The sequence below is a fragment of the Salvia hispanica genome, chromosome 3, assembly GCF_023119035.1.
Source record: "Salvia hispanica cultivar TCC Black 2014 chromosome 3, UniMelb_Shisp_WGS_1.0, whole genome shotgun sequence".
NCBI classification, from domain to species: domain Eukaryota; kingdom Viridiplantae; phylum Streptophyta; class Magnoliopsida; order Lamiales; family Lamiaceae; genus Salvia; species Salvia hispanica.
This window is the reverse complement of record NC_062967.1, coordinates 51,935,692-51,957,126: the sequence shown is the minus strand read 5'-3', so window position 1 is coordinate 51,957,126 and position 21,435 is coordinate 51,935,692. Positions and strand designations below refer to the sequence as shown.

Below are 21,435 nucleotides of genomic sequence, written 5' to 3'. Positions count from 1 at the left end.
TATTTATTTATTTTGCTTGCTTGGCAAGATAGGTTTTAGAGTTTAGAATTCTATAAATAATAGAATTCTCTATCATTTTGATTCATTGAGAATTAAGAAATAAAATACTTCTTTTCTCATTCTTGTTCCAAAACCCTAGAACTTCAACTAGGAAGTTATCTTCAATCTTCGAGTGCTCTACAAATCTCTTGATAGGGAACTTAAACCCTATCATACTGATCAATGACTTTCTTCATCCTACCAATTAAAAACAGGTGAAAGTGAAAGAAATCATGTCAAAATCAAATCTTTCCTCTGAAAATGCAAAAAATCCAAGATGGGCCAACATAGATCAAACAAAACATAGAAATTTGAACGTACGAGGAAGTGGGGCTGGTGTATAGATAGAAATTGTGGGTGGTGAGCAAGATGATTGAGACCTCAGCATCACAGAGACGAGTGATTTTTTTGGCTTCCTTCAAAATCTCATCTTTTTTCATGGAGAAAGAATCCATTTTCTTCTTCTTCAAGAATTGGTCTTGGATGCATAATTATTCCACAACATATGTTTGACTGTTGCAGAGGAAAGAGAAAAGCTAGCCATTTGCAGTAAAGGGAGAAAGGGAGATGGAAAGTTTGCTGGTAGCTTTGCAATTTCAAGGCTTTTTGCTATAAATATGGGAGTTTGGGTATGTGGAGTTTGAGTCTAAAGACAGCTCATGAAATTTTATTATTGCTCTAACTTTATTACTTAGATATATATAAACCAAAATAAATAAAAATCTCCTATTAGCATCAGTTTTTTTTTTTTTCTTTTAATTTTTGTTCGTACATCAAAATTTAGCAATTTACTCAATTCTTTCAATATACTGTTGTTTTTGTATGTCAGATTGGAGAAATCAGCAGACCACGTTTTCTTGAACCCCTATATTTAAATTTAGTTTTTTTTTTTGGGTAATTATTTAATTTAGTTATTGATTTATCATATGTTATGTTTAGATATTTGTTTCTAGTATTAATATTATAAATAGAGTTATTGTTATCTTTATTTACTTTTTGGAAACTTTTTATCATTTCTTATCTTTTGAACTTATAAGGTTCTTCTTTTAAAAAATGGTTTTTTCATGCATCTCACCCTCCATCCATGAATTAAAGGAAAATATTTTGTCTTTCCTTTTGACCGGATAATGGTTTCAGCAGTTAAACAAGGGTTGAAAGTGATTGACGAAAAAAAACACTTGTTCACTTCAGGTTCATATGTGTTGCTACAATATATGGTCCGGCCTATGCCCGGTGGCAAACAACGACACCTCTTGTTTAATTTGTTGTAAAAACCCTTATCCGGTTACATAAAAAACATAATGATTTCCTAGTTATTATTCTGAATGCGGGGTGAGATCGCGATGAAAGCACTAGAAGAAGATGAAGAAAATCGAAAGTAAATAAATAAAAAGGGAAAATATATTATTTCATTGATTGATTAATTCCCAAAATAACAATAGCCCTTTTATAATACAACTTAATGGATAAGAAAATTAGAAAAAATATGCAAATCTCTAATTTATCGACTAAAAAAAGCAACTAAATAATAGTAGTAATAAAATATTTAACATATAGCTTGGGATTTTTTTAGAGAATGATGGTAATTTGTTGTTAAGGCGAAGGTATTGCTACTCCTCTCGTGCATGAATAAAAATTTTATTTTTTAAAATTATGAAGAAGCTTACATGTTGAACTTAAGCCAGCGCTAGAAATTGATGAATAAAATGACCTATAAAAGCATCCGCAAGCAGAAATTGTCCCGGGCGAGGCCCTCCCCTGTCCCCGACCCTTTTCATGTGATGGACGCGAGTCGGGCAAAAGTTTTGGGCGCGTCGCCCGCCCTCGTCCTTCGCCTCTATGCTTGTACTAACCTCAAAGATATGCAATCAAAATTTACGTTATATCCATATGGCGTGTTGTGATAATGAAAAACACGAGGTTGAAACACAATATGGAACCAATATTCAATATAAAACGACTGCTTTATGATAACGGAAACATGAGTTGTTAAAAGAATTTAAGCAACAAACCCCAAACATAACAATCACTGTAAAACTATCTTAAAAAGGTCTAAAACAAAACTAAACCTAAAACAACTCAACCAAACTGTTCACATAAGCCAGATGCTTATTTGCTGAAGCAGATTCATACTCAACTCCAATCTTCCCTTGAAGACTCCCATCACTTATCCCATAACAATAGATCCAACTCTCCCCCACAATCATCACCGTCTTCCCATCGAACCCGGGCAGAATCCTAAACCGGCAACAGCCCACCTCCCCAATGGTGATCTCCACACCTCGCTGCAAGCGCAACGCCATCCCCGTGGATCATGATCTCGTACCTGTCCCTCCACACGTAGGCGCAACCCGATGTAGCACAGCTCCCCTCCATCTCTGTCAAGACGCCCTCTGAGACACGAAGGGAAGGAGGTGTTTCCAGAGGTATGACCTCGTGCAGCTCCCTCTCGACATCAAACGCTACAACCATCCCCGCGTTTGTCAGCAGTACGCCACCCCTTCATGTAGAAGCCGGGGCCAACCACGCGAGATCCTCCACCATTTCGACTAGCGTGTTGTCCAACACCCTCCATAGATGCGTCCTCGAGTTGTAAAGCTCGAAGCTGAGCTCGCTGCCGTTCCCACAGCCGAGGACAGGCACAGCGCATATCAAATTATACCTCTGCTCGATGTTCCTGGCAGAGGGTCGAAGCGAGGACGGTGCCAGCCCCGCCCGTGGTAAAGCAGGGGAGGGGGCAGGGCAGTCCACTCCTTGATGGCCGGGTTGCAGACATAGAGGATCTCGCTGGCCTCGCGGCCTCGGCAGAGGAGGAGGCCGCTGCCGGAGGCGAGGAGGTCGCGGACTCGGGGAGGAAGCTGAGGCTGGGCATTGGGACACCACAGGAGGTGGAGTCCAGGGTGATGAATGTGGGGTCGTGGTGCTTTCTTTGGGCGAAGAAGCCGGAGAGCTTGGTGAAGTGGGTGCTTTGCTGGAAGGCGAGGAGAGGGGATTTGATCCATTGGTTCCATTCCTTGGAGACACACATGAATTTGATGAGGGATTTTGCAGGAGGAAAGGGAGGAGGTTTTCTTTGATTACATCACTCAGATCCATCACCTCTTTCCTTGTGTGAAATGGAGGCAAGCTCAGATACATTTCTGTCACACAACACAAAATCATGAGTTTTATTGATTTAGACTAGAAACAACAACAACAACATAACCATCACATTATTAGGCAGATCAAAATCATCAAATTGAGAAAATTACTTAAGTCAATCACCCTTTTCAAACAACACATAGATTGATTTAGACTAGAAACAACAACAACAACATAATCATCACATAATTAGGCAGATCAAAATCATCAAATTGAGAAGATTACTAAGTCAATCACCCTTTTCAAACAACACATAGATTGATTTAGACTAGAAACAACAACAACGTAATCATCACTTATTTATTCAGATCAAAATCAACAAATTGAGAAAAACAAATTTGAATTACAAGATAAACATTGTAACTATCATCAATTCATCAATAAGATCACTAAGGAAAAACAAATGTATGCTAACTCTTACTATATTTTACTAATTCTCACAAAAAAGCACGTAAAAGTAAAATTATTGGCTTAAAAAAAGTAGGAAAAACTAACCGTCCAACACTAGCGTAGTAGTATTCTCTCAAAGTGAAACGAATCAAACAAAAAAGCAGTAATTATATAAACAAGAGAGAGAGAGACTTACTTGGAAAAGTCTTGAACCCAGTTTCCTTTTGGGTGGTGGAGACTTGTGTATTGACTTGGAAAAATAGGATTTACAAATTTCTCAACCTAAAAATAAAATCTTAGGTACTAAGAAATATCCGAATGCTAATTGTAAAAGAACAGAATCTCGTCACATAAATATATTGATTACACTTAATTAAACTTTAATTAATTTATATTATTATATTTTATTTTTTAATTACTATGATATTTTGTGAATATATATCTAATTATCCTATTCCCATACACCCTAAACCGTGTATTTACATGTATCATACACTAAATAATTAAATAAATATTACTAATTCCAGCAAGAAGATTTGATCTGTAGATAACGCCATATTCTTGAGTGTGAAAAGATCTATTATCTGCAAAAGTGTAACCATCTAAATACATACACAAATATGTAAAATTGGAGGAAATTGACACAAAAAGAAAGAGAAAGAGAGAGATGAAAGTGACCTTGAATTTCCAATTTCCGCTCTCATCTGCTGCTAATGAATAATGATATTGCTTGGATTCATAAATCACATATCAAACAATCATCGTTTTTGGTTTCCTATGATTTAACACAAAATTAAGATTTAATTATGAGATAAAGGATGAGAAATTTGAGAATGGAAAGACTCGGTTGAGATATGCGTGTTATTCGGCCAAGTGAAGAAACAAGGAAATGCTACGTACTCTAATCTCAGTACCAATGTTAGAAAACTCTACGTGTCATTAGCTGATTATTTCGCACAAATCTAATTACCTAAAATATTAAATTTGCCAAAACTTTTTCGATTAAAGTTGTTTTATAATGTAATGTATTAAATTTAAAAGTAAGGATACTAACAAAATATTAGTTTTTTATGTTTAGATGATATGAAAATATGAAATCTATAATTATATATCAATATACAATTAACTAATTAGGTAATCCCTCCGTCCAATTAAGATATGGATCAATATACATTTGAGTATTGATCGATATAAATATTTAATATTAAATTAGTATAAAAATTTAATAGTATGGATTATAATAAAGATTTAGTATATGAAATCAGTATAATTTAATAGTATGGATTCATAATAAAGATTTACTAGTATTTATCAATATATGGGCCGGGGAGTGTTATATTGCTAACTCAATATTTAATTGCTAACTACAACTAATTTAAGAATAAGATTTTAAAAATCTTGTGGTCTACAATTTGTCATGTGTAATTTTGTTTTTCATTTTTTAATATTAAAAAGATAATAGAAGTATCAAATTTAGGGTTTAGAAATATAATGTCAATACAGTATGAAATACATCAACACGAAGACATAATAAGCAACACAATTTCATATTGACATTTTACAAGCATAATATTGACATATTATGTAAGGTGTATTACATAAATCAGTACGTAAAAATAGAAAATTCAAAATTCAAAAAAAATTCAAATTTTGACATCGGAACATATGCATGTAGTATATCGTTGGAATCCTTATAAAATTATCTTTAATTTGATATATGTTGTATAAATTTAAAGTTTTGGGATTTCTTTTAAAAGTTAGTTATAACTAACTTGAAATTAATACCCTATTGATATTTATTAGAATTAATCTATAGCCTTATTGCGTTTTGTTGATCGTATTGATATTTCGGGTTGATGTCTGGCTTTAATTTGAATATCTAATGGCTATTATTGAGTTAGCAATTAAGCATTGAGTTAGCAATATAACACTCCCGGGTATTAAAGGCCTAGACCATCAACCCTGAAATATCAATACGATCAACAAAACGTCAATAAGGCTATAGGATTAATTCTAATAAATATCAATAGGGTATTAATGTCAAGTTAGTTATAACTAACTTTTAAAAGAAATTCCAAAACTTTAAATTCATATAACATATATAATTTTATAAGGATTCCAACGATATCCTACATGCATATATTCCAATGTCAAAATTTAAAAAAATGTAAATTTTCAATTTTTTAAATCAATGAAAATATCGCACATCTATATAAAATATGTCAATATAATAGAGTACATATAGAATGTCAATATGAGCAATGAGTTAACATTCTTAAAGCATTGTGTTGACATTCTCAAAGCATTGTGTTGATATCTTGAACACTATATTGACATTTTCATCCGAAACCTAATTTGGAGTTTTTTTTATCTTTTTCGATTTAATTAATAAAAACAAAAATTATACGTGCAAATTGTAGACCACACGTTTTCTAAAATCTATGGTTTTAAATTATGTATGGACATTTCTAATTGTTTGATATCATAATTAAACTTAACTCAAAGCCCAATATAAGACAAAGTCCAACCCAATTTTACTAAAATTATAACTTTAACCATGTTTATGTAACCCACCAATTTATCAAGTTAAGCTATGTTATATCATAAACTATACAAATTTAGATTATTTCTTTTAAATCAAACACAACGAAAAAAAAATCTTGCATATCTTAACATAAAGTCCCATATTTTTTATCTTATTTTATATATCTTCTCAGTATCCCATTTTTTTATTAAGCGAGTCCTTATTATTTAGTGTGAATCAATTCAATAATTGTTTACACTGATTTAGGGCTAACTCGCAGAAACCTGGCCACCCGTCATATCAATTTAACGGCTACTATAAAGGCGATATTATGATACAAGGTGGTGTATGACGTGTAATGCACCCTTACAATTTTAGATATCGATTAAGTTATTTTTAGATTGATTTAGTTCATAGAAGATCAGTTTTAGAACGTTTCGGCTCATACGAGTCATACCTTCTTACAATAATATTTTATTATAGAGTAGATATTAGATAGATCATAGATGTGTATGATTATAGATAAGAATAATAATAGTAGGATTTATTGAAATCAAATTTTAAACTAAATTTTCATTCTTAAACAAGGATGGCTAAATTACTTATCTATCCCTGAAAGGGACAAACCCTAGTCAAGATTTCGTGGAAAGGGAATCCCCAAATCGCAATCTTGTCCTACAATTGAAGCTTCGAAAATTTCCAAGAAAATCGCAAATATTTGCAAGGTAATGAACGCTTCGTCAAAGCCCCTTCAGCTGGTCCACTTACCTTCTTCAACGCGGCTCCCTACACGCTCCAATTTCTACAGAGGTGAATTTCTCAGAATCTTCGCTAGAATTACTCAAATTCTTGAATTTCCCTTTTCTATTCCACCCCAATTTCGGTGATCTTTCCGTAACCAAACTGTGTGGCTTTGCGAAGGTGTGAATTTGATTCCGAGAAGGTTTAATCTGCAATTGAGCTGTATCTGCGAATCCCAGCTGCGAAGGTGTGGAAACGACGCCGTTGCGGGCGAGTTGATGATGTTTGGAGCTGGTTTGCAGCGGCGATCAGCTCTGATTGCCGCGGTGGCTTGTATTTTGGTGATCGGCAATGCGCCCCATAAAACCCTAGCTTCCAATTCGCCGTCGGCTTTTGTCGAAAATGTTATTTATTCTAATAAAATTGCCATTTTCTCCAAATCATATTGCCCGTAAGTTCTTACCAAGTTGAGGTATTTATCTATGTTAGATTGGTAATATGAGTTTTTTACTGTGTTTGTTTTTTCAATTTTAGTTTTCATTGATGTATGATCTTGAAATTATGGAAATAATTGGGACTTTTATGTCAAGGAGTTTGTAGTGTTGTGTGTATAATGTTCTATGGAGTCAACATTCGATTCGAAATAACGAGCTCGAATAAATTTGTGTGGGGGAGTGAAATGTGTAGATATGAAGTTAGTTGTTGAAGAACTATGCAAAGAACTTATCTTTTCCATTGTTAGATTTGAATATTGTTATGCTGAATTTAGGGCGTGTTGCTGTGTTTTAAGAACCTTATCGGCAAAATCAATGTCGCCTGTCTTTAGTTCAAAATTAAGGTTTGAGAGAGAGTTCGAATATATAGGCTCCGTGCAAGAATTTCGGAGGGTTTGGTTAAGATGTTGGGAAATTGTAATCAAACAAAATACATTCCTCATTATGCATTGTTCAACCTTTTCAGTTCAAAATTGTAGTATCTCTGATTTTAGCAGCTTTTAAGCTCATGTGTTTGCTATCTTCTCGGATCAGATATTCCTTGCGAGCCAAGCGCGTATTTAGTGAACTCGAGGAGCAGCCCTATGTCGTGGAGCTTGATCTTGGGGTAATCATTCTTTTGTTAATCTATTAGTACTTGTTTGTCCTTGATGTATTTGTCTTATTTTCTGTTGCAAAATCTACTATGTCGGTGATTGATGTATGTTCGGTGCATGGTTGATTACTTGCAGATGACGGATATAAGATTCAGGACGTTCTCCTGGAATTGGTTGGGCGACGAACTGTCCCACAAGTGTTTGTAAATGGGAAGCATATTGGCGGTTCTGATGGTAGGCCTTGGCCTCTCTCTCTCGATAGCAACATTTACTTCGTCCTTCAGCAACATAACACAGTATCTGCTGTCTTATTTCTTTGGATGTCAGATCTGCAAGCTGCTGTTAAAAGTGGTAAACTGCAGAGCCTTCTCAGTAAAGCTTGATGCAATTCGTGTAGTAAGAGACGTCTACAGCTACTGTTGACATGGTCCGCAGCCATTCAGGTCAATTTGGCCATCATCATCATCTCTATCATCACATTCATGACTCTATTATAAGGATTTATTTGTGTTTTTGTCAAAGCTTTCACCGCATCTTTAGCTGACTTGTTGGTATCGGCGTCTTAATTCCTTCTCTGTTTAGTAACCGTGGATTCGTGTTGAAAACAAAACCGGATTTTCTCCTTCCTGGATAGGTGAATTGAGTTGTCCTTTTTCGCTATGCATCTACGAAGAAGGCCTGCTTGTTTATCGACATGTTTTTCTTGAAAATCTCGTCTCCGTATGTTGGAACTCTACTCAGGGACGTCTCGTCTCCCGGCCTTGATCAAGTTGAGCATGATGGCACTGGCACCTCCTCGAGTTTGATCTCGTCATGATTTCTTCAATAAAACTAAGAATTTCTCGAGCACGGATTTTGATATTATTGGGCTTCAATATGTTTAATTTTCGGGAAATTTTGGGCTTTATGGATTTCCCAATAGCTCCTAAACACTTACTTTTTGCGGGCCTGGCCCAACAGAAGGGCCCATAAATTAGCCGAGAGGTCACTTACTTTTTGCGGGCCTGGCCCAACAGAAGGCCTATAAATTAGCCGAGAGGTAATTTTATTGCCAAAACGAGAAGTCTATACATATGGACCGCACTCTATTTCACAACGTATTTACAATGTCGTGATCATTTTGATTGTTTCATTTGAATTAAATAATAATAATAATAACAATAATAATAATAATAATAATAATAATACTTATAATGATTTACATTTTTCTTAAAGAAGTCAGATAGATCTAACAAAAATCTGTATATAGTTTGTGCGTCATCCAATTTACGAATTATACTAAAATTCAGCCATCAAATTAATCTGTTTACATTTGGCAAATTAAAGGCTGAAATTATTAAAAATAAGGGGAAACCTACCTATGTATTCTGAAAGATATACTACGTATTAATACAATTAACAGGATGTTTGTAGATAGTCTGGCCTCGTGTAATTTAGGTACCACTAATTAATTATCGTACCCATTTTTTGGATAAATAGTCTTTTAGTTAGGTTGCTGACTGTACTTAAATGTTAAAATTTTCATTTAATCAGTATTGCTAATTCAAAAGACTAAACTAATGCTACAGCTAACATTGTGGGAATAAAGCCGTAGAGACATACTAATTTTATTTATTTCTTAAAGAAACTCCACTTTTATTCCAGAGCTATCACCTAAGTACCTACTACATGGATATATATCATATTTTGAAATGAAAAATATGCTACTAGTACTTGAACTTAATTTACTATCTTATTGTAATTTTTTGGAAAACACATTTTTTAGCCCGAATTTCAATTAATACATTATTCAAATCTCTTAAATGTTGTAGGTTGGAAACTCTAGTTGCTAGTCGATTTTTAATAAAAAATCAACCCATATAGAAAATTGAGATACTATATACGCTCCTCGTTCCCTTATAGCTAATCATTTGTTTTTATTTATTATGATTTTTAAAAAATGAGTGTAAAAAAACAAGCAGCTCAGCAAAACAACATCATTTTATAGGTCTATTTTTACATATTGTCACTGATATTATTATGAAATATTGGTCCCTAAAATCATGAACTTTGGTCAAATTTTGGTATTTTCCATAAACTTTAAATGGCCTAAAAATCACAAACTTTACCTTTTGTTTGTTTTTTTCCTATAGCAGCCCAAATAAGAGAACTTTGGCAAAAATCTTATTATCGTGAGCAACGTGAAATGTTTATGATATTTTAGACTACTTTTTAGTTCATGATAAGTAGGATAAAATGCTACGTAGAAAATCACGTTGAGTTAGTAGTGTCAAATAGGATAAAATCCACCGAAGTTGGTTAGATATGGTGATTGACATGCCATGAAAATAACAAACAAAATGTAAAGTTTGTGATTTTTTAGCCCAGTTTTAAAGTTCGTGGAAAATATCAAAATTTGCTCAAAGTTCATGGTTTTAGAGACCAAGATCCCTATTATTATTATTATTATTAAATAAAATTGCGATTGATTTAACGATAAAAGTTGGGCTATTACTGTTGCTAAATCAATTTTCTCCGAATGAATTTGCAACTAACTAGAGATTAATTAGGATCAAATAAAAGATGATAATTATAGTTGCTAGCTGTTTAACTATTGGGTGTTTATAAATAAATATACACACAATAAATTTGGGAGCATCGTATAGTTTAATTAATTTAGACGATAACGCTAAAGTAATTAAACAATGGAATTAATGATGAACAAGTGACTCATGCAATTATTCATTGTATCTAATTATCGCAGTTGAATAGTGTATTTTATTTGACATCAGTTTAATTTCAGCAGTTGATTTTGTTCCCACTCTAAATATTAGTGTAGACTCTATATTATTAGTATCATTAATGCAATCCAACTTTGTGCCTGATTTACTCTGACTAAAATGTTACATGCAATGTCATGCATGACCAACCTTTTTAATTAACTTATTAATTAATAATTTTTATTCTAAATTTCTAATTAAGTGACCTCCTTATATGGTTTAAAATTTAAATTGTATTACAAATTTATTACCAGTAATTCTACTACGTACAGTCATATTGTGCTTCAAATTTCAATTTCATGGAGTATTATATTTACAAAGTAAGTACGTTTTTAAAATTTGAACAAAGTACAAATAGTTTAATCTTAATAGATAGTATTAGAAAGCAAGATTAGTTCGATTGCTAAAAGTTTTATACTCAATTTGGAATACTGTGAAAACAAATTAATATCCTCCCTTCACAGTTAAGAAATTTGAACTGGCCACCAACAATCACTGTTAAATTTGAATTTAGGAGTGATTGTTGATACCAGTTTAAATTGGATGAATAGTTACCTCCGATGTAACTAATAATAATATTTAAATTTAAATTTAGGAGTGATTGTTGATGACCAGTTTAAATTCGATGAATAGTTACCTCAGATATAACTAATAATAATATTAATATTTTACAATTAGAAGCTGATTAACTAATTATGGTTAATTACTTAATCAACAGTAAATCGAAAGGTTCATTCCAAAACAAAAGAACCCTAGTTCAAAAAATTGCACCCCAATCTAAGCGAGCGAGCTAGGGAGACAATATTGGATCATAACTCAAACAGCAATACCTATAAAAAGGAGAAAATCTAAAGAATAATAAATTTAATTCTTATATTATAGGTAAGTGAAACCCTAATAGAACTATAAGATCCAAATATATATATGATTGCTAAATAATTTAACTTAGGCATGGAGGTGTTGAAATCAGACTTATTACTATATGATTTAGTTCAAATCCTAATGCACAGTACAAAGTAAAGGTAAATTTAAGAGCTCCTATACGCTGCTCCAGTTTAGTTGAAATAAGGTTAAAAACCTACACATATAGTCATTCAATATATTCAATTAACATTCAATCAAACTATACAAGTAAGAAACTGCATTTCAGCAATTATTAACTATAAAATATATTATAAACAGAAACAAGTAGTTCAATAATGGAAAAAATCGCAATATTTGAGCTTAATTAGGCAGTTCGGGTTAGCAAAGATTTTGAATGAATTTTTCAAACTTCAATTTATATAATTCATGAGTGGTTTAAATACATATAACTTCTACACCAGTAGTGATTATAGGCTGGGTAGGTGGTATGTAATCAGAGCATAGTGTTAGTCATATTGTGACAAAGAAATCAATAGCTTTAATTAAGCTATGTAACATAATCAACAAAAATTTGTACAATATAGGGTTAGGAAATATTGATTTTTGACATAATTCATGGACCAAGTGGGATTAATTGTATGGTCTACTCTATATGTTCTACATCTTCTAGATTCTATAATATGTGAATAATGTCAAGGAAATTGATTAGTTTTTTCTTAAGCAGTGAATCTCAATAATTCAAATCTTTTATTTTATCAGCATAATTATTGTGTGTGTGTGCACATGTATATATATATATATATATCTTGTTTTTAACTTCAGCCAAAACAAAGTGAATTTGGACTTGAATCTAAACATGCATGTGGTTTAAAAAAAGATTAACTATTATGGTTCTTAACCGTTCACTAAAAACAACATAATATTTTTTAGGGACACAAAAATTGAGATGCAATTATTAGCATTTTGAAATTTTAAAAAATAATCATAATTTAGGATGCACAAGAAAGCGTCGTTAAGTTGAAGACAAATTATTTTAATCTTTTGCTTGTTTATAATGCTTTTATTTGTGTTCCGTAATTTTAGTTGAGATACTAACATTAAGGACACTTTAGGAAGCGTTGATGGTATAATTAGACACACAAATTAAAGTCCTTAATTGCACTAGAAAGTGGCCTTGTCCAATTTTTTTTGTTGTAGTGGTTGTATTAATCTGAAATTCCAATTTTTTTTGTTGTAGTGGTTGTATTAATGTGGAAATTCCAATTTTTTTTGTTGTAGTGGTTGTATTAATCTGGAAATTATACATGGTTCAGCTCTTCAACTTTATAATGAGTTATCAAACAAAAATTGTTTGCTTGTGTTAGCCTAGTGATAATAGCCTAGTGATAATGTACATGTCTAATGGTATGTGAAAAGTTTTGAATTAGAGTGCACCGTGATGCAGATTTTAGATTTATATTCATTTATCATTTAATAAATAAATAAAGTCGGGTGCACGTGGTTATCCAAAAGTTCACTCATTATATAAAAGAGTTAATCTACTTATATGTTTATTTAGTTGGGATTAAATATATATAGAACTAATTGAAATGTTAACTCTCAATCACATAATAGAAGCGGTAGTACGTTCTTGAATATACTAGTATCTCTCTCCAATTTGTAATTAAATTCATTTTAAATGGTTACGTGCACATTTGTGATCCCCCGTTCCAAATTTATAGTATTCTTTATTATATTTTTTGAAAATATATTAAAATATTCATTATTGTATTATATATACTCCTATTAAAATAAAAATTTTAATAGTGGGACAAAATGAGGATCCAATATAATGCACTTTTTTTAGAAGGAGATATTGACAAAGAATATAATACTACTCCCTATTGGAACTTCTTAAATACCCAATATTGTTGTGATCTCATGCATCATGAATTTCAGTAGCTATTCCTATTCCTATTCCTAGTTTTGTAGCATTTTGTGCCTATCGAAATTCCAAGTGATTCTCGCGTTTCCAGTTATGGAGCACTCAGAAATTAAACATTTCACGCTTATTTAGTGACTCCTCATAATAATTTCTACTAGTTTTGTGAACTTTATTTTTCAAAAATGAGTGAACGTAATTAAATTTGGTTGCGAATGAGTGTGTAAAAAAACTATTTGAACTTTATTTTTATAATATTCCTTTTGTTTCATTACAAATGGCATGATTCAATCAATAGTTTTTTTACACACAAAAAAGGTTATCATTTTTACTGAACCATATTATAAGGACCCAACTCAGGGGGTCACTGGGCATGTTCAAGACTCTCTGACTCGTTCCCGCAGACCGTTGGAAATTCTCTGCCCCGGTCGATGTCTTTGCGAAACTGGCAATTTGACTCCAGACTTAGTATCATCTATTCTTGCCCTTTTTAAGCCCGTTTTAGTACACAACCAACTGATAAGAATATAGACAAAATCATACTTCCCCAGTCTCATATTACTCGCACTAGTCTATTTCGACTCGTCCCAAACTACTTACACTATTTATACTAAAAGTAAAAAATTATGGTTATTACTAGTATATTATACTCCTTCCGCTCCGTCTTAATCTTCTCTACATTATTCTTTCTCTTACTTTACATTTTCTCGCTTTAACTATTTATTACTCCTTATGTTTTCAAAATGAGTGCAGAAATGAAACGCCTCTATTAACATGGAATGGAGGAAGTAATTAATTAAATGTTTCCTTATCAACTGATCTCTCATTACAATTAAAATAGTACTAATTTAATTACACTAAAAATCAATCTCAAATTACTACATAAAAACAAAAGTGCGAGTAACATGACGGAAATTACACGAGTAGTCAATCAAAATAAGCCAAATCTATCCTTTAAATACATGTGAAATTTGTGTTTTTCAACGTTTAATTTTTTTGAAAGAGAAATTCAAAGGCGACAAAAAGGCACTCAGATAAAAGTAGAGAATGAGACCAAAATGTAATTCTGGCTTAACTAGTGGATGGGGAAAGAAGTACTACCTCTTTCAAATTGACAAGTTTATTAAAGATGGGAGCATGGGAAGGGGAAAATTGGAGATAACACTGGCTATCTACCTGGGATGGTTAACTCTTTGGAAACCTTTACATTTTCTAGATTGAGAAATTGAATTTCTCTATTTCTAACATTGTTTTGAAGGTTACTCTGAACTTGGAGGATTATGACTCAGGAGTAACCCAATGCGTTTCGCTTAGAGAAATTTCGTGCCACCCGAGTATAAATACATATCTAGTTAGTCTTGCAAGGAAAACAAGGATGATAGATTGATCAGGATGTGGCGCATCGGAATCAAGGATGATCTATGCATCTTTTGCAAGGAGGGACATAAGCATTGGAGAATTTACTTTTCATTTACGAATTTCAAGTTTGTGTTACTTACAGGTGCGATACATTGGAACATATCCGTATCTCTTCAAGGACCCGAAGACTTGCATCATTTCTCGGTTGAGTTTCTCTCTCCACAAATTTGATAGAAATATGTGAATCTTTATGTTTTATATCAAATCTTGGTCGATATGAAAAAACTACAATAACATGATGTTCCAAAGATTTGAATCAAACGGAGACTGAAAAGGAGTAATATTAATTAATTTAGTACTAATAGTATTCATTATTACACTTGTCGGTGTATAATAATAATAATAATAATAATATCGATTTTTACACTTTAAGGAGTATATGATAATAAAAATTATAGTAAATACTTAAATATATAAGAATATTAAATCTGAAGAAAAATTAACTAAAAAGATTAAACACTATTTTCTTTGTTTTTCGGATTCTTATTACTTTCACTGTTCGATTTAAAACAGAAAAAAACACCAAAATTTTAAAAGCAAGTAGTATTACATATTATAATGGTATGCATATTATTTTTCGTAAACCACTATTAGGAATTACTTTTGCTGTATGATTTAAAATATTACAAACAAATTAAACATGCCCCTTATGTATTTGGATTCTCTCGTAAACCATTATGATAGTTTGCATTTTATTTTCTCCTCTTATTTTGTAGTACATTTTTTTAAGTTTAATTAATTCTTCGTATGCTTTTTTTGCTTTAATTTCTTCTAATGCATTTTTTAAAACAATTGAAACTTAGCTCAAATAAGCCAAAAGATGAATTATTAGTGAATATAACAAACCCTGAAAGCTAAAACAAATTATTAATAAAGTAAAGAGATTTCACCTAGGAACGATGAAAATTGAATTTAATTAGTTTTAAATTAATTTCCCCAAAACCCTGAAAAAATGCGTAATGAATTTGTAAACTATTAGTATTAATTTTAAAAATACCATTATACCTCGATTAAAATTTGGTTAAGTAATGGTAATAATTTAAAAAGTTTAAATAATTTTGCTGTTTACAGATAAATATCCCTATCAATAGGGGACATACGCAGGCCGGCGGGAATCCGTATACAGTAATAAATTAGTCTTTGTTAATAGTCTTAAATACGTACACTTTGCCTAGTGAAATTACCATTACGCCCCTACATTTGGTTCCTATAGTCAACCAACCCAATAATCAAACCCTTAATTAATTAAAACTTAATTAGATGCCTTGCTTTCAATGGTCCCCTCAAAATCACCAAAAGAAACCCTAATTATGAATAATTGACACAGTTTTAACCACTTTGGGGGGTCACTTTCCTCCTTCGAATAATGAGTAAAAAAAATTATTATTTTGAATAATTGAGAGGTGGGTAATTAATCTTTTTAATCTGATCAATTACCGCAAATTATGTTGTTGGGCTTTGAATTTTCATTCGCTTTTTGGGTTTTTTTAGCTGATTATGTAATGTTGCATTTTATGTTTTGATTATAAATTAAAGAGGCCGGCTTTAAACTTATTGTCAATTGATCGGAATAATTGTTTGGTTTTAATTAATACGAGTAATAGTAATAACTTAAATGAAAGAAAACATCGAAGTTTCAGTTTACCACGAAAATTTCCGAAAGTATTTTTGAAAATTTCTAGCATTTCTTTGGTTTATAATTGATTTGTAGGTTTAATTTTTTAAATGGGGATCTTAATTTTGTAAATTATTTTTTAGAAAAAATTCAATCAAAGTTATTAATAATAGTAACAAATTCAAAATTATATATTATTATTTGGTAAATTCAATAGGGGAAGGCAATGGGATATACTAAAAAATATAGACTAGCCATTCGACCCGGCATAATAGTGTTAATTACAATTGATTTGTATTTTATTTTCAAATTATGGTTAAAAAGGGTTTCCATTTTATATTTACAAAATTTCATCCCATAGCGTGTAGTAAAAATTAATTTGGACTATTGATATTTATATGATGCATGATCATCTGTATCAATAATTCCCCCGGATGCCCCCCCGAAGTTTCCGGGGTATGTATTTTTTTAAAAAAATTCGATGACAATGTTTCGTCGATAAAGGGGGCCCCAAAATTTTCCGCATAATTTTGTTGATGATTCCGTCGGTAATAACTGGTGGTGTATATACACAAAGACAGCTTTCGTTTAATCATGTAGAATCGTAGATTATCTAATTATACTAGTACTACTATTATTGCAGACATTGAAGAAAAAGTAAAAAGTAAAGTAAAACAATTTAAATTCTGATGATGAAACTAAAACCCCCATCTGTTTTACTTAAGTTCATACACATATATATGAAATTATAAAATGCAAAAAAAGAATTTTCCACATCAATACTAATAGAAGAATATTTTAGACACTTTTCTTTAAATTATAATCAACACATATTAAGGGTTTATTCACATTATTTAATTATTATTAAAAATGTCGAGAATTATAAGACATAAAGCAGCGTATTTTCCGGTGGAAAGGAGCAAAAGTTGGCCGGCACACACGTGGCAGCATAGCAGCCGCTTGATCCTCATGCAAATGGCTTTCCACCTTTAGATCATGACTCTCCGTACTTCCTTTTTCTAGGTTGATCATCAGCATGATGAGTGAAATATTTGATCAAAAAAAGGAGAAAATTTGAAGAAGATGATGGAAGTTGTTGTGTGTAGAATTAGAATTACTACTCAATTACACATATAAGTAAGCAATAATCAGAATCATCTTGATTAGATTAGAGAGAGAAAGAGGAAAGAGAAAGTGAAGAATTAAGCAGCTTTTAGGGAGAGGCCATGGCGGCGTGGCAGACCTGTAATTCTGCGTCTTTAATGCGAACAACACAACCTCAGCCTTGAAAGACAGCCAATTCCCCCCTCCTTTTCTCTCTCTCTCTCTCTCTTAAAAAAGTCATCGCCCCCACCCACTCAATCTCTCTCTCTCCTCACCTCACCTCACCTCAAAATAAAGCTGCCACTCTTTCTCTCTCTCTCCAAAAATAAAAAGCAAATCACACCCTAATTCATTCCCGTTGTTTGGGCTATCTTTGTTATTACAACTTTCCCACCTCAGAAATTGTCTGCCCTCAAAACCCACAATCCAAGAATCCCAAAAACGGCCGCTCCCACCAGTCATTTTCACCATGACAACATGGCCGGCTTCTTCTCACTAGGCGGCGGCGGCGGCGGCGGAGGCGCCTCCTCCGCCGGCCGAGACCAAGACGGCCAGAGCAGCCACACCAACAACAACCCGGACATCAACCCGGAGAGCTGGTTCCTCTACCGCAACGACGAGATCCCGCCCTACCGCGGCTTCGAGCTCTGGCAGCCGCACCAGCAGCATCAGCCGCAGCTGCAGGACCTCTACGCCTCCGCGGGCGGGCTCGCCGTCGGGCCCAGCCGCGGCGGCTTCAGCATCACCGAGGAGTCCGCCCGCCCCGGGTTCCTCATGATGCGAAGCGGCGGGGGCGGAGGCGCAGGATCGGGCGGCGGCATCAGCTGCCAAGACTGCGGCAACCAGGCCAAGAAGGACTGCTCGCATATGCGGTGCAGAACGTGCTGCAAGAGCCGGGGCTTCCAGTGCCAGACCCACGTCAAGAGCACGTGGGTCCCCGCTGCCAAGCGCCGCGAGAAGCAGCAGCAGCTCGCGGCGCTCCAGCAGCGCCAGGAGGAAGGGAAGGAGAGGGATCACTCCTCAAAAAGACAAAGGGAAAATAATAATAATAACAATAATAATAATCCGAGCAGCTCCAACTCCCTCGTCTGCACCAGAATACCTACTTCCGCTACTGGTAATGCTGCTAATATATACACATAGAAAAAAGAAAAAACTTTTTTTTTTTTTTTTTTTTTTTTTTTTTCAGAAACTGTTATGTAGTAGCCAACTACAATGTTACTTTACTTTACTTACTATGATTGTTTCTCTTTTCTCTTTTCAACAAACCACTGTTTGTGAGTATTCTCGCCAGTGTTTGTCATATTCCCTAATATTGCATATTGATTAATTAGGGTTAGAGTTGGGGAATTTTCCGTCGGAAGTGAGCGCGGAGGCCGTCTTCCGGTGCGTGAGGGTGTCAGCAATCGACGACGCGGAGGATCAATACGCGTACCAAACCGCCGTCAACATCTCCGGCCACGTCTTCAAGGGAATCCTCTACGATCAAGGCACGGAAACGCAGTACATGGCCGCCGGAGAGACCTCCTCCGGCGGCGGAAGCGTCCAGCAGCTCAATTTAATCGCCTCCACCGCCGACACCGCCGCAGCAGCAGCGTCGCCTTCCCCTTATTTGGACCCCTCTTTATACCCAGCCCCCCTTAATAGCTTCATGGCCGGTACGCAATTCTTCCCACCACCAAGATCTTGATCAATTACTTACATCAAAAATAAAAAAAAATTACAAATTCATAATTTCCACATTTTCCCCTTAACTCAAACTTAATCATATATTATCCAGAAGGTGAAACACACAAGATTAATTAGAGCTTAATTTGAGGTTTTTGTAAGAAAACATAGTAGGATTATTTGTGGTGGTCTTTGACTCTTTGTTGTAAAAATCCCATTATTAATATTGGATTGGAAATTCAGGGGATTTATGTCTGGATTTTTTAGTTTGTAATTCCTATGCTTCTCTTTTTTTAATTTATATACCAATCTTTGATGATTGAATTGTTTGTCTCAATGAAATACTCCTATCTACTTTGGTTGAATAAAATGTTAATATTTCTAGTTTTTTGATTAATTTTCTACACATTCACCAATATCTTTTTCTCTATATTTATTTATGTCAATTGTGTTCCATCAATTACCCACAGTGTTTCTAATGAGTATGCACATTTTTAGGGAGCTGCTTCATTGCAATTGAAATTGCAGTTGCAGTTGCAGTTGCATTTTTTAATTTATGGGAATTAATTAATTTGCCTAATAGGGAAAATACAAATCGAGATACTAATGTAAAAATGGCAGCTTAGTGAAACAGAAGCATTTGGGCATTTTTCTTGATTCAGAAATGCATATATTGTTTTCAATTATGAAGAAGTAGTAGTAATTAATTGGTACGGTTATACATTTATTTCTTTCCTATATATGAAAGAATATTTCTTGAAAATGTTCATTTTTAGTACTCAGCATTTTCTTTATTTTGCGCGTGGGATATATATGTAGAATTGTTCTCTGCAGCTAGGTAAAATGAAGCAGATCTACTGTGATCTTATTCTTTTATTGTTGGCTAGTTTACTTATTATATGGAGTATTTAACAAACACCCATTTTATAAGATTATTTATTTGTTCGCGTGCATTACTTAAATAGTAGTATCAATAATTAATTCACAATGCATACAAATTTACACGATTTTTTACAGGCAAACCATAAATTTCTAGCTAGGTTTTATTTCCCTTTGATATGTTAGATTTCATTGAATAGAGGAAAGACAATAAAAAGTACTACTAACATTCTTCATTTTGGATTACTTAAGTTTTCTTGATACAATTTTTTTGGTTTTGAACATGAAAGTCAATTTTATAATTGATTCTATATACATTTTCATTCATGAAAGTAAAATTCCATACTTTTATTTTTTATTTTTAAAGAGCATACACATCTGTATTAAATATACTTATAATTTCAAAGCATATGCTAAGAGAAGTTAGAGTTAATAATTTAAAAAAAATGAAGATAGGTGAGATTGATTTAAAATACTCCTATATATGAGTGACAGCAAGCTGAAGTATTTCAATTAAAAAGATTAGTGAGAGATTTGTCACTCCACCAACCATAAATACTCATCGATCATTTCTTGCTAATTAAGTTTCTACAACATTTTATATAGTAGTATTAATTAATTACTTATAAATAGATTTTGTTATTGATGGCACAATCAATTACTACTATGATTGTACTAACATATTAATAATTGCATTAGCATAATATCCTGCGCACGAACTGAAGTTAGACACTCAAAATAAATAAATAAAAATCAAGCCATTGACATATAACAGACCTTTCAATCAAGATGATTTGTCTTGATTTGAGGGATGACAATGTGATTAGATGGATCATTAACAACCTATATCAATAAATTAATTTCTAATGCTGTAAATTTATGTATATATATTGTCACTAGCTAGCATATGACATTGATGACGACTTGAACATGATGAACCTCTTTCTCTATTTTTTTAATCTTTGTTCCTTGTTTGTGTGTGAGTGAACTCAGTGCATTATTGGTTTCTAGAAAAGTTAAAAGACGAATCCGGATATACTTAGAAAACAAAAAATAAATAAACATTAAAAAAATAAAGATATTAATTTCTTGTTTAAAATAAAGATTAATTCAAAATAATACTTGGACGTTTTCAGGTCTGAGGATGCTACTGATACATGTCTGTCCCCCCCACCATTTCATTTAATATCTAGGGTTTAATTTTATATAGGAACATGGTTTTAAAAAATAATGTGCAATCCATACAAAAGATCGCCTATTATAACCTATAAATTGTGTTAA

At 33.0% G+C, this 21,435-nt stretch overlaps 2 protein-coding genes and 1 long non-coding RNA gene across 3 annotated transcripts; all 3 read left to right on the top strand.

The window, feature by feature from the left end:
• The first annotated feature begins 6,735 nt into the window (after window positions 1-6,735).
• On the top strand, window positions 6,736-7,963 carry LOC125210459. Its single transcript, XM_048110013.1, has 3 exons — window positions 6,736-6,904; window positions 7,016-7,286; window positions 7,864-7,963. The coding sequence occupies exons 1-3, from the start codon at window positions 6,823-6,825 to the stop codon at window positions 7,961-7,963; spliced, it is 453 nt and encodes a 150-aa protein (XP_047965970.1). The 5' UTR covers window positions 6,736-6,822.
• A 90-nt stretch (window positions 7,964-8,053) lies between these two features.
• LOC125215588 lies at window positions 8,054-8,548 on the top strand. Its single transcript, XR_007175289.1, has 2 exons — window positions 8,054-8,159; window positions 8,253-8,548. It is a non-coding gene; the product is annotated as an uncharacterized LOC125215588 (long non-coding RNA).
• Window positions 8,549-17,583: 9,035 nt separating this feature from the next.
• Window positions 17,584-19,672, top strand: LOC125212207 (protein SHI RELATED SEQUENCE 1-like). Its single transcript, XM_048112303.1, has 2 exons — window positions 17,584-18,724; window positions 18,942-19,672. Exons 1-2 carry the CDS (start codon window positions 18,085-18,087, stop codon window positions 19,295-19,297), a joined length of 996 nt encoding a protein of 331 aa, XP_047968260.1. The 5' UTR covers window positions 17,584-18,084; the 3' UTR covers window positions 19,298-19,672.
• Window positions 19,673-21,435: the final 1,763 nt, after the last annotated feature.

What these genes read in the sequence shown, in the direction of transcription:
- LOC125210459 (XM_048110013.1), top strand. Translation starts at nt 6,823, where the DNA reads ATGAACGCTTCGTCAAAGCCCCTTCAGCTGGTCCACTTACCTTCTTCA. An exon ending in ACGCTCCAATTTCTACAGAG is followed by an intron (nt 6,905 to 7,015) that starts GTGAATTTCTCA and finishes GGCTTTGCGAAG; the next exon opens with GTGTGAATTTGATTCCGAGA. An exon ending in TTCTCCAAATCATATTGCCC is followed by an intron (nt 7,287 to 7,863) that starts GTAAGTTCTTAC and finishes TTCTCGGATCAG; the next exon opens with ATATTCCTTGCGAGCCAAGC.
- LOC125212207 (XM_048112303.1), top strand. Translation starts at nt 18,085, where the DNA reads ATGGCCGGCTTCTTCTCACTAGGCGGCGGCGGCGGCGGCGGAGGCGCC. An exon ending in AATACCTACTTCCGCTACTG is followed by an intron (nt 18,725 to 18,941) that starts GTAATGCTGCTA and finishes TTGATTAATTAG; the next exon opens with GGTTAGAGTTGGGGAATTTT.